The sequence below is a fragment of the Scleropages formosus genome, chromosome 18 (assembly GCF_900964775.1).
Source record: "Scleropages formosus chromosome 18, fSclFor1.1, whole genome shotgun sequence".
In the NCBI taxonomy this organism is placed as follows: domain Eukaryota; kingdom Metazoa; phylum Chordata; class Actinopteri; order Osteoglossiformes; family Osteoglossidae; genus Scleropages; species Scleropages formosus.
Window position 1 is genome coordinate 13,715,941 of NC_041823.1, and position 13,998 is coordinate 13,729,938.

At 45.6% G+C, this 13,998-nt stretch overlaps 1 protein-coding gene across 1 annotated transcript in view; it reads right to left on the reverse strand.

The window, feature by feature from the left end:
• Positions 1–556: 556 nt before the first annotated feature.
• agmo (alkylglycerol monooxygenase) overlaps positions 557–13,998 on the reverse strand; it is a 34,709-nt gene continuing 21,267 nt past the window's right edge. Inside the window, exons 9-13 of the mRNA XM_018740740.2 lie at positions 11,952–12,086; positions 10,113–10,229; positions 8,065–8,147; positions 7,864–7,969; positions 557–886 (exon numbers count right to left, since the gene is read on the reverse strand). Of these exons, the coding sequence (XP_018596256.1) occupies positions 806–886; positions 7,864–7,969; positions 8,065–8,147; positions 10,113–10,229; positions 11,952–12,086 (522 nt within the window). The 3' untranslated portion in view covers positions 557–805. The remainder of the gene's footprint in view (positions 887–7,863; positions 7,970–8,064; positions 8,148–10,112; positions 10,230–11,951; positions 12,087–13,998) is intronic.

Consider the following 13,998-nt stretch of genomic DNA (forward strand, 5'->3'; position numbering starts at 1 on the left):
AATTGCATTTAAAAAACAGTCACATTTCGGGTTTGTACAATTGACTGCGTTGCGTTCCTTTCTGGAGTATGAAATCCAAAATTCAAATGTAATACTTGAGTAGTATTTATACCAGGCCTGTGGAGTTACAATGGCGCCATCTGGTGGTGAAAACGGAAAGCTCTTTAAGGTAAAGTAAATATTCCAGCGCTATTTTCTCATCGACTTGGTGAAATATAAAGGGAAATATTTGAAACGCGCGTTATATTTGGTCCATACAAATTTAATGAGATTCGGTTGACTATACAGTCAATTATTTTATATAATCGAAACAGGCTACATAGTTCATAATTGCATAGCACTTAAATTATTCAACAAAAAAGTATTTAATTGGACAAACTAATTAAAATGACATCATTGAATAATGTATGACACACATTGAAGTAATACATATTAAGAAATAATAAGACTAGTGTCTGTGATTTCATTGGGTCAATAGGTCAATAAGAAATAGCGAAAATAAATAGCCGACACGGGTAATAATAAATGAACATTTATTAAAACAATTAGCCACTGAATAGTACACTACGGATTATGAAGTAACTTCGTATTCCGTATGCTCAGTTTCCCTGTAAGATCCTTCGCCCCTCACCAGTTTATCTGAAGGCATCACCTGGATTCGGATTAGATCACTGGCAATATTACACGTACTGACAAACTCAAGGGGCTTCAGTGTGTGGACGGACGGACGGACGGACGGACGGACGGACGATCGGATGTTCTCCTGACGGCCTCTAGGGGGCGCCGTTCCGCGCCACTGCTGCCCTCAGCGCTGTTTCCTCTTGCCTTTCCCGCGTCGAGCGAAGGAACGCGCGGCCCAGTAGAGCGCAGAGAGCGCGATGAACACCTACGCAAACAGGGACACTGCTTGAGGATGTGTCTTTGCTCCTTTACCAGTTCTCACGCTGAGCTGGACGAAAAGAAAAAAAAAATTAAAACTGTGTATAGGAGGACAAGACCTAGGAAGGAGAGCGTGAAAAAGTACAAATTTAAAACTAAGCAGAGAAAGAACATGATTGGTTTTCTCGGTATAAATGTACTTTCTTGAAAATAATGATAAAAACCTGTTGTTCATTTATAACGCGAATATAGAGTCTATAAATAATTAAAAGAAAAACAAAACGCAGACAAAAAAAAAAAAAAAAAAAAAAAAAAAAAACCACAGAAATACTGGTCTGAAAGAGGCCCGTCAATTTCCCATGATGCACTGGTCGGGGGGTGAGGGGTCAGCGGTATCTGACACCAGGGGAATAGGCTGGGAGGTTCTGCCAAGAGCTGCTCTGGCGAGCCCGCTCCTCCTCTGTGTTCTAGGCCATAAACTGCATCCTACCCCGCGCTGCGTGCCAAAGCCGCCCCTGTCCATCACAGCCGCGGCCTGATGGGAAAAAATGAGCGTTTCCTCTGGAAGGCGCAGCTGTTTTCCTCAGAGAGTGAGCGCGCGAGGCCTGGAATGTCCGTGCTCTTCCGCCCCTCGCTACCTGTCCCAGCAACAGGTTCCCTGCTGGGGGGGGCGGGGGGGGAATCCAGAGCAGGCCTTGCCGCTTACTTTTAACCTTTTCTGAGAAGGTCCTTCTTACGGACGGCCGTCTCCAGAGCAAGGACTGACGGGCGACTCGTCAGTCCAGCGAACGACAGCGTTCAGATGGTCTAATCGGGTGCTCAGCATTCGCAGTTTTTAGCGCAGCGATTCGAGGCGAGTACCGTGCTCAAGAGCGCCGCAGCGGGAGCAGGGATTCGAACCCAGCGCCTCCCAACGGAGAGCAACGGCTCCAAACGCCACGCTACCTGCTGTTTATGTAACGAACCCTCCTGCGCGTCCACCTGCGAAGGACCCGGGCCCTTGTGAGGCTTCGCGTTCATCGGAAAGCTGACGTAGTGGAAAAGAGTTACGAAACAAACAGGCCCTCTTCGGCTATTGTATTTAACTGAGAGCGGCGCAACCGAAAGGAAGCCGGTAATGAACAAGGACGAGGACGGTCGGTGATTGGTGTTTATGTTTGACTGAATAAGACCGGGGGGAAAAAATGGCGTCAGGCAAGCTAAAAAAAGGCGCCGCCGTTAAACAGCAATCATTTGTCTGCAAATTTTCTCCAGGCGTGTTCCTTGGACTCGGAGCTCGGAGAGGCACCGCGAGCAGATTTAGCACGTCCGTTCCGAGCGGACGGCGAGCCCGCGGGGGCCTGGAAAGCGGTCCGAGGGCCACTCCCGCTCTCGATGTGCGAGGAACAGCTGTTTACCAGACATCCCCCGTCGCGCCTTTCGCGCCGCACGCACTCCATTTACGCCTCCATCTATCACTTCCCTGGACGCCGCGGCAAAGTCAGAAACACAACCGGTCGCACGCTGGCGTCCCAGTGCCTTTTGGCATCTGACATCCGTATGCGTACGCCGCGCCGATGCGTCGAATACATACGGAGCACAAAATGAATCCGCGGTATGGAAGTGACGTTAAAGCAGATGACATTTAGACGGTCGGCGCTTGCAGCCTGTCTGGAAGTTAACGTATAAACTCATCCGAGGGAACAAAAACACGAGTGAGAAACAGAACGCGGAGCGGTTAGCCCGAGTACGAGAGGAGCAAAGCCGAACCCCGAGGACATCCCGGGTAAAGGCGGATTAATGCAGCTCGGATCCGACTCCTCCGAGGAGGTTGCACTCATGATTGAAATCAAAACAGGGCCGCGTCGGCGCTGTCAGGCGCGGTGATGTACGACTTGTAATGGGATGTTTCCAAAGCGCTGCGTCCTCATGGCGGCCGCACATTAGGCAACGCGCAGCTGCGCCGGGGGGTTTGCAGCCCAACATCTGCAGCCCAGAAGCCGGCCGATTCCTCCGCCCAGCTCCCAGCTCCCAGATCCCAGATCCCAGCTCCCTCGGCCGGTTGCCGCTGCGGGGCCCTTGCAGGAACCCGGCAGAGCCCACTCTTTGTTCTCTTCATGAGAGCGGACGCCCACGCGAAGTTCCCTCTTCGCTTTCGCTGCCTCTACTCAGAGCAGGACCTGCAAGACTCCTACGTACTCTGTTTTTACCTTATATAACAGTGTGTTTCTTTTTAAACGGGAGCTCAAAGAGCCGTGGCTGCGCGATCCTGTCGCTGCCACCCTGCGTGTGGCTCCTTCTTCGCTGGGAACTATGGCAGCAGTTTGTGGACCGCGAATAAAAAGGCTCCTAAATACACACGCGCACAAGTACAAGGGGGTTTGTGCATCCAACATGATTTTGTGTCTAAAAAACAGAATGTAGAAGTTCTGAACTCAGATTTGTTGTCAGTAAAAAAAAAAAATTCTATACTGAAATTATTTTTTCTGTTTTGCTTTTTAAAAAAAAAAACAATTTCAAAATAATTTCATTAGGAAAAATTTCAACAAGATATTACTTGAAAAAGGTAAAAAAACATGCAGACCTCCATCCATCTCTTGATTACCAATAATGGCTTGTCCTTATACAGGCTCATGGTGGTCAGTAGCCTGTCCCAGAACCCCAGGGTGCGAGGCAGGGTAAACTCTGGACGGTACACTACCTCACAGTCCATCACGTACGGACACGGTCACGGATTATTTAAAATGAAGGATTTAAGTTAGTCCGTGATATCTTTTCGGGCTTGAATTTTTGATTCGTGAAAATGCAACAGATGTCACACACAAGGAGACGGCCCATGGCGACAACGAGAGGCCGGCGCAACGCAGTATGATGTTGAGCCACTTCTCCAGTGCTTATGTCATGGAAAATCACGTTATGTCATCAACGTTACGTTTTACTTCTCCTATAAAATAGTTTAAAGTCACATAAATCATTCTCGCACTGAATTTTTAATGTGACAGTGACCGTCATTGCCGTTAATAATTCTACCCCGTGTCCATTTCAAAAATGTGCCAATAAACAAGGAGTTCACAAAGCAATCCATATGACAAAATACTGCCACAACTAGTTTAGACTGGACACACGGTACGTGTGCAAATCCCGTATTTTTGTGAGCGTGTACAAATGTACCCGCGTTGCCTATGCGTCTCTACTCTTTCGAATGGCATCCGAGCGAGAGACGAAGCAACGGCGGCTCTTGAGCTCTCGCATTCCACGCCCTCTCGATTCCCCAAAGGGCGCAACTCCAAGAAAGGAGCGACAGTGCAGGGCACATCTAGGCAACCAAAAGTGCGACTCCTCAAGCAGCTCAATCCAAAGTGCGGGGGCTCGGGAAAGTGGCAGCCATGGGGGGGGGGGTTCTGTTCAAAGAATCGCGTCTTGGAGATAAACCCCTGCAGGGGGGACATCTGCCGAAGACCCCACCCTTTGCTCTTTGATGGCGTGATCCGGGGAGGGGGACCTCTGTCCACCCAGTGTTTCTGTAAATCAGTTCAATGGGATTCCAGAGAGCACAGCAGAGATGGATAGTCCTCCGGGGACCTGTAAGCGACCTGTCTTTACCCCCAACTCCCTCCCTCCCCCATCCCACCGTTCAGCTCCTAGGCAACCTGAAGCCTCCATGCTTCAATATCACCTCCCGGTCGTCCCTCTCCTCCTCAGTCCCCCTGGGCTGGGCTCCTACCTTTCCGGCAGCTATCCAGTTGCGCGGGTTTCGTTTCCCTCGTTCCAGGTTTGGTTGACGCTCACCGATCACGATCGATAACCTGGGTAACATCTGTATGATCTGGATACTATTCAGAAACTGTAAAATCATGATCATTTTTTGTCATATGTAACTACAACCGAGAATTGTCTGCCCAATACCTCATAATGGAGAAGTTAGCAAATGGGATCCCAAAAGCGTCTCAGTTTGTTGAAGATTTGCATTATCTGGTAACATATCTCCTGTGACGGGCAATCCCGACCGTCATCTTTTCCTACACGCAAGAGTGATCGCCAGGTACATCGCAGCTGGTCTGTGTCATTACTTCGAAAACCACCACGATGCAACTGGCGCAGAGGTGTAGCCAATACTGTTAAAAGGAACACATCAGTTCGAGCGGTTAATGCAGAAATACTTCAGAGAACTTGTGACAAAGTAATGATGTAGAATATGCTGCAGGTAGAGTCCCAGGAGGTCCCAGGCATGGTCATTACAGGAAAGAAGAGGGACAAGACCTCACAATAGGTGGGAGAAACGAGCCGGAGACCGACCGAGTGCACGCCGGGCCGAATACTCAACGGCATCCGACAGCGCAGACCAAGAATGGCTAATACTAAATGCTGACATGCTGGAGATCAATGTATGGTAAGACATACCGCTGCAGCACAAACCTCTCCTTGATGTAAAACAAGGCGTGGGCTCCCGAGCGGATCTTGTCACGCCGCTCCACGCCGGGCGCGCAGGCGGGAGCTGGAGGAAAACTCAAATTACGCCTTGCTTTTCTTTTTCACGTTTGTCAGATTTTGGGAAAGGAGATATTTCCTTTCCGTCCCTCTGAGCTTTCTGATGATGTCATTTGCTTTTTTGTGAAAGTTTCCAGATCCTCAAATTATTCTGCGACGTCTCAAGCGATGTCAAAGTGTCATCTGCCCTGTCTTCAAATTAGCGGGGTCCTGTAGTTCGTTACTCGAGGGACGGAGGACCACCGGAGATAACACTCAAGGTGCATCAACACTCATTTTCACCGGAAAAAGCAACTAAACGAGCGGAGTTTCTCCCCAAAACAATGTTCCTACAGTCCTCGAGCGTTTCGGGCAGACAGGACACAAAGTTCAACTTACATTTTTTGCTAAGCTGTGAATGGGTGAACTTCATAATATTATTTTAACCTCCACTTGGAAAACTGCAGAGCAGAACTGTGTTTTTTTTTCAGCATGATATTTTTCTTTCCCCATTAAGCCCAGACGGATAAGCTGAAAAAATGTATCGCACATGCAAAGCTTGTGTCTGAAAATATTATTAATTCTATCTCGGTAACTTTCACAACAATCATAATTTATGAACAATATAATAATGAGTTGATCTTTTAATCCAGGCTGTCGGTCCAAGGAACGCTTATCCAGGCGTGATCACCCTGCTGCAGATGCCCGAAGAAAAAGGCACTCGTGACTTTACGGCAAATGACATGGATAACACTTTAATGTACTCCAACATCTAGTGAAAATATAACAATCCATTGTCAGACACCCGGAGTGCAATAAATCACGGCCGCGTTCCGTTAACACGGCAGGGCTGTGAATAACAGTTCAAAGACCCACCATTAAAGACTCGTTTTACACCCCAAGACAGGTGTATTTTTATTAGCCCCACCACCACCAACACCCCCCCCCCCCCCCACCCACCGCCCTTAAATGGCGATGACTTCACCGGTGGGTTGCCGCCAGCCTGGAGAGACGTGGGGTAATTACAGCGGGACATGCGAGGTCCAGAGTCTACCCACCAGCCGCCGTGCTCCCGCCGCCTTCAAACGGTGCGTCCGGAGCCATGTGTTACATCATTAGAGTCCAATCACGGCCCCCCAACGCAGGCATGGGCTCCATATGTGCCACTCAGACAATGGGAGGCCGAGCGCAGCCACATGGTTTTACTGGTCCAACCCATTGCTTTACAAGGGAACTCTCCAGCACAATAATAAATACCAGCGCAAACTCGAAGGAGGCCATATATCACACAGACATGGTTAAAGTGTACCAGCACACCCCTTCTCCGTTTGAGCTCTCCTTTTGAGTGTGTATGAACACAGTTTTCTTTTTTTTCCTGTGCTCATTTCCCACCACTAATCTGTTGGAACAACTTCAAAACACCTTTCTTGAAATAAAAAATTTGTGCGTTCACATCAAGCACTGGAACAATGCAATGGGGAAAAGGAACAACGACGCGTTCGAGTTCTCGGCCTACGCCATTAAGATCATTTGGCTTCTATGGGAACCCAAAATATTTGTCAGAAAAAAAGACATAAAAACATACAAACAGCAAATTACACACGGTCTACGATCAGCGACACAAACAATGTATACAGCCCTACGCACAGGGGATGTATAAAGGGCAAAATGTTTTAAAAGTAGTATAAAATGTCTTCATAAATGCAGATGACTAGGGAAATCACAAGGTTTTATGCATCCAAAAATTCGCAAATTTATCAGATCCGAATACAAAAAATAAACAGTGTGTCAAATCAATGTTTCCTTTATTATAAATAAAAAAGTTAGCACCTGAGCAAGCAGATGTTTAGTAACACGACAGAAAAAGAACGAATTCAACACTCATGTGTAAATCTCATCAGCCGTCTCTAGTTAGCAGCAGACATTTCTAATTGGATCCAGCAGTGCTGCTCCCGCTGTACGGGGGGATGGCGGGCAGGGTGGGGAAGTAATGAGAGGTCAGACGCGACTCGGAGCTTCGCCACGCAGCCAGAAACGCACGGCAATTTTATGGTCAATTGGGCCACGCATCTGGAGCCATACATCACGGAGCCAGCAGCTGGGTCCGACGGCGACGCGCAGCACGCAGGCACGCATACACAGAGGGACATGTGGGGACCCCTGGGACAGCACCCTCAGCACGGAGCATCCTGAGGCACGCAACAGCGCTGTGGGGTCGGAGACGAGCTGTTGGCAGCTACCGGCCACAAAGGCCGCCTTTCAGTAATGTCTGCGTTCGGGGTGCTTTCTGCTCTTTCGCGCTGCGGACATCTGCGAGCTCTCGCCGTACATCGCTCTCAGTGGTGAAATCTGAAGCCCGAATCATTGCTGCAGTTCAAAAATTTTATTTTTCTGATGCATTGACAGATGCACTCGCTGAGAAGGATGCGCATGCAAAGATTCGGAACAAGTTATATTCTTAATTGCTCCTCTTTATCTCCGCACTGCAGTAGAAGGAGACCTCGGTGCAACTTATCATACCTGCAAGCGTTCACCTACCTCGGTTGGCACTGACAACATGGGTATTAGATGCCTCACATATCCGGACTTATGGAACAGCAGGAACAAAACACAGCGCAGCATCTCCAGCACGGCTGCGCCTGGCCTGCAAGATTAAAAATATATTCTATTCATTTCTTTTTTGAAGCGGTGCTTTCTTAAATTAAATTTAGAATTCGGTCTTCGTAGAGACAGACACACCTTTTCTCTATGATGAACCCAAGGGCAGTCAAAGTGGACATAATATATCCTGTCATTAAGAGCAGAAACGCCGGGGACAGCATCTGAAGCAAAACATAAAAAGCTGTTACTAAACGTAGAAACTTAAACTCTTTGCATTAACCTCGAAGGAAGGTAAAAAACTAGTAGTTTTGTTTAGTATTATAAGCAGAAGAAAATCCTAATGGGTAAAGTGTCAAATGGGGAATATTCCGGCAGACTATATGTAGTCAGAGGCTGAGTGATTTGTTTAGCACGGTAATGTTATATATGCGTCAGCGTTACTTACTGGAACTATAAAGGCAAAGCATAAAAAGTATTATTGAGGGTAGAGTAGCAGCTTTTAAAAATCATCTTTAACATTCACAGCTGTGTGGATACTGCTGAACGGGTCTCCTCAGATGCAACCTTTCGGTCCAAATTTTGCTGTGTTCTGTATGTAACGGAAAATATTCAAGTCGCATTGTTATTATTAATACGTATTAAAAGTAATATTAGATTGTGAGATCTTGCAAAGCTTATAAGAAATAAAGAGAAGAAAAAACTCCAGTCGCTATCTTAACTGAGAAAGATGGATATAGAATTTCTACCTCATGGGCCTAAAGGCACAGTGGGAAAGTTTACATATATACATCGCAGTGATCAAATTTCCAAAAGAAATATAAAACGGGGATCTCAATGGCTCCTCGTTGCCCCCACATATTTCTACACTGTTAATAATTCTCCATGGCGTGGCAAAAGATGTTGAAAAAGGACTTCTGGGTGAGATGTTGTCTCTGTGTGCTGAGAGGCACTGGCAGACCCCACGCAAACTCGGCGTCTGAAATAAAACCGCGCCGCAGTACCGCGGCGGGAGGTCGTCAGCTGGTGCCACTCGTGTCACCGATATGACTACTGTATTCTCTCTTAAGCCGGCTCAGAGGAGCAGATCCCAAACTCGCTCCACCCCTCCGGGGGAGGGCTTTGTAAAACAACGCTGGCTGCAACTTGGCGCACGCTCAGAAACGCGGGGGTGGGAGAAATATCTGTGAAATGTGTTTTGATTTTCGTACCCCTTTGGTGCGCTAACTGTTAATTTGTTCCCAGATCACATTTCTGCAACAAAACTGAGTAAAAAAAAAAAAAAAAAACAAAACAAAAATGGAACATCTGCGAACCCTTAAGACGTGTTACACATTTCACATATTGTTATTGTTACAGTATCTCCTGAGATCCAGAGATTACATTGTTGTTATTATCATCATTACCACCATCATTTTTATAGTGACAAAGCAGATGAGAAACTTGGTGTGCTTTGCTGAGTCTGGAACCAAGACACTCTTTAATTTACTTCGGTTAAAATGTTCAAAATTAACCAAAATTAAGCTAACTCGGCTCTGCTTAATCCTCAAAGTTTGCATAGCGAAGTCAAAGAGAGCGACAAAATGGACCAACATTTAGCAGGAATGAGAACTGCGCTCTGATTATACATACGTGTGCAGGTATTATTTAGAAGGCGCCCAGGGGCCACGTTGTGTTATTTCTCCCGGATACCTTGATGGATGGACCTTGAAGGTGGTTTGGCTAGGACATGGGCGGCTCACCAATTAAGACGTTTTGTATTTACTGTGAGACCACCGAGCTGGCATCCGCAGGGGAATACAGCTCCATGGGAAACCAGCCTCCGCAGGAGCCACAACTGAGGGAACGCCTCTGAGGTAGGGAGTCGGGGGAATCTGGGCCCGAGGGAGGGGAAGGCAGGGCCACCGCATTTCAGCTAACCAAAACCATGTCTGAGGTGTCCTGGTTCCAAAGATAACTGCTGAAAAAACCTGAACTTATTTATTTTCATTCATTTTAAACCTGCTCATCTTGTTTCCAAAACAGAAAAATAAATAAGAGTAGAGATGAAAGTCATGGGGGAAAAAAAAAAAAAAATCTCCATATTGTATGTTTTTTATAATGTTTAATACTGTAATGCCATTCGGTTCCTGTTTGCTTAAGGAGTGGGTGATTATTACAGGGGATATAATGAGAAAAAAGACACATACTGCCTTCATAGCGAAGATGTCATCGTAGACGCCCAACAGCAGGAAGAAGTGCAGAGTGACGTACACTTGTAGAGCGAGCGGCCACTCTGGGTTGTGTGGTGCCTCCTCTCCAGTGACCTGGAGAACAGGAAAGAAACATATTGCATATTTCTGTATTTCATGGCTACGGAAATACATTGAAAATCTGAAATACACACATTCAAAAACATTCACATTCCGATACTCCCACAACGTACTGCTCTAGCAAAACAACTTCATAAATATTCTGAATATAAGTCTGATTCCTCATAGGTAGCGTAGTGTTCAGAGCAATGGCCCCAGTTTAAGTCACCTCGATCAAGGAGCTTACCTTGAACTGACACGGTAAATACTACCCAGCTATAAAATGGGTAAATAAATGTAAAGCGGTCATTGCACCAACCTGACGTACTAAGTTGATTTGGAGAAAACGTCAGCAAATGAAAAAACAACAATAAGATATTCTGTAAACTGCACTATGGGTTGAGTTCAACTGCAGGCATATTTTATTCTTCATACGTATTACCATAAAAAATGTTACGTAATCCAGAGTGCCACCATTAATAATTAAAACAACCAAAGTATATCATTTTTTCCCCTCATGGCATTGTTTTGCCTTTTCATAGTTACCATACAGCTGTCATATTAATTATAGCATGTCTCTAAAGGCTGTCTTTAAGGGGCCCATTCTAAGCTCGACTTCTGAGTTCAGCCAAGCATGGCGCTCCTTCAAAACCACGTAGGTATTTTAGTACAGAGTTCTGCTTTGCCTCAGAAATCGACGTACGGCCGAGATTTTTTTTTTTGTACAACCACCCCTCCTCCCCAGGTTCCTCCCTCAGAAATATCAGCGCTCCGAGTGCGTCTCTCGAGGAGGCCTTTTAAGATATTTCTGTCAAAAGTCCCGCGCTCTCCACATGTTCAGAATCACCAAGCGGAGTTTAGTGCCAATTTAATTGCGATGGCAAAGCGTGCGCCTTTTTTTTTTCCCCGCGCGCGGCGAGGCAGGAGCGGCGAAGTATGTGCCACAGTCAGCGCGATTTCAAAGCGAACCACTGGGGCTCCTGTTGGGGCCACTTTAAACTCCCCAAATGAGAGTGGAGTTTGATCCCACGCAGAGAGCCCACAAGCCTGTTATTTAAAGACAAGAGAAAATTAGCTCATTGTGTCCACTCTGCAAAGACTCCAGGCTTCATGTGGCATTACCCTCCCTCATAAACCTCTATTATGTTTTCTTTCCTTTCCAAAATCTGCCTCATTCTTTCATGTAGAAATACTGTAGGCCATTCCAAATAAATGTCTTTGCTTGAAAATTCCACTTAATTAACTTTAAAAGTGCGAAAGTAGCCAGAAGTCATCTGAGGCAGCAGATCGGACACTTTTGCTCTGGAAAAGAAATTTGCCCTCTTCTCTGGAAATTTGCTCACGAAAGAAAGGCTTGCGTTCACTCGAACGACTCGCCGCGTTACGGCCGATAGCGTAGCGAATAGCGCCGCTGCCTTTGGATCCGAAAGTTGCCCGTTTGAATCTCACCTAGCGCTGTGGTACCCCTGAACAAGGTACTTACCCTCAATTGCTCCAGTAAAATTACCCAGCTGTATAAATGGGTAAATAATTGTAAGTAGTGTTACATTGCTTTAAAGGAATAAATGTATTTCATGTATTTCATTCCTTTCATTTAAGTGCAAGAAAGCCTTTTGTGTCCTCCCTTATTCTCTATTATTCTCTATTATCCACCGTCTCAGTCAGTTTTGTCTAAAGCTCTTGGATTATCAATCAAAATGACTTTCTGCGCATGTAAAGCATGTGCTCCTTTCCGACCTCTGGTAAGTCCGAATGACAACCCAGCCTGGGTTTTCCTGGTTCCCAACCCGGTCCTTTGAAGATGACGGACAGTTTGTCTGTGGTGCTCGGGCTGCTCCAAAACCTTTCCCACAAGTAAACATAGTAAGAGAACTACAAAAAAGAGAAAGAAAACAGTCAAGACATTGAGAAGCATTCCAGTTCTTTTCCACTGACATACAGTATGTCTATATATACACATGCATACAAGAAGCATGACACATAGAAATTATACGCACATACAGTATATGTTAGTATGTATAATTTGCATATGTCATGGTCTTCTGACAAAGTGCAGCTCTGGCCTTTGCGTTCTCCAGGAATGAGAGATTAGTCATGCCTTGCGCTGTGATAGGCCTGCCCTGCACTCTGGGCAGAAGACGCTTCCAAGCGCATATTTCGGCAGTCGTGCAGGGGACTGCAGCGTTTCCAGTTTCGTTTAACTGGACTCTTTGACCTCGGTGCGGCGATTTGTTTAAAGTAGCGTAACAATGTTATGGTTACAGCAGCGGCCCTCTGTTTGCGGGGTGGGCCCAGGTCGCTGTGGGGGGGGGATGGATCTGAGATTGGACTTGAGCCGCTTTCTATCAGCACCACAACATGTTTGTGTGACTGCGTGACCCCAAAACGAATAGATATTGCACTACACGGTGTGACATTTTAATACAATAGAATCCTACGTGAGGGGTCAGTTAAATTAGGTACTTAGTAGAGAATACCGTGTTGCCGCAGTGCCGATGACATGCTGAAAATTGTCAAGAAACCGGGTACCTTGAAGGAGGAGTTTCGGTAAAATGTAGACTGTCAAGATGGAAATTGAAGAAGTAAAAAGGAAGGAAGAGGGCTGGGTGACAGAACAGAAGACAAATAGTGAGTGCAAAGAAATTATTTTTGTTGTGACTGACATCCAGAAATGTTGGACTGGAAATGGCAAGCGCAAAATGCACACAATCAGGTACAGCACTAATAAAAGACGGAGTACTGAAATGGTAGCAAACCGGTGTTTAGAAATATCACGTTAAACGTTGGCGGAATATAGAAAATACTATCTGATACCGCGTTCCAGTATTTTCAGCGGACAAGAAAATGGTTTTGTGGGAGAAAGTGTTTCTGCTACCCTTCGTAGGTGTGAAAAGATAAAGGAGCGGCACTTCAGTTACACGAAATGTCACTGGGCGTCCAGGAAATGCTATCGGATGGTCTTCCATACGCAAGTCTAAGACTGTGTAAGATTTCCCCTTGCTTCTGGACAAGAGTTGAACACTTTTCGAAGGTTGTTTTTTCTGTAGGCTATAAGAACATGTTTATATTACATCTAAACCCAATTTCCCCTGTCTGGGATTTGAGGTTAATATTCTTGTGTGACTATTCTGTTTCATGTCTTATTTCAACACGGATTTCACCTTCCACTCAATCACACACGTCACAAATCAGACGTCTGAACAGTCTTTCAGCTGAAATTAATCTTGGTTGTTATTTTTCTCATGATAGCTAATTCTGTACTGCTAGCTTTCGAATAGTTTCCAGCAGAGTAAAGACAGGTTACAGAAAATATTTTAAGGGTTAGAAAAGGTTTTAGACAACAAGGTGTCCTATAGCAATCTCTGCAGCAAAGCATATGCATGGATTAATGGGAGAATTGCAATTGGCTCCAACCATATTCTCACATCGTAGTCTCTTCCGAACGACTGAAAGTGTATGTACACGCAGAAATTGCGTGAAAAATTAATGTAATTTATGAGAGCAATGCGATGGGGATTTGAAAAGCCAATGTTGAGCATTTGTCAGCTGTCATTTTATTTTTTACCAACATTTCTGTCATCAACTCTTGAAATTCTTATTTTCCCCTTGTAAATTCTAACTCGGCAAGAAAGCAACATATCAGTTACCAGTTTTAAAATAGTTCTCTGAACATAAATATGAAGGAGCATTAATCAAACAAGCAATTCTCACAGCGTTTCTGTGGGCCAAAATGTTCAAATAACTGATGTGGAAAGTCGATAAAACGAAAAATAGCACATCTACA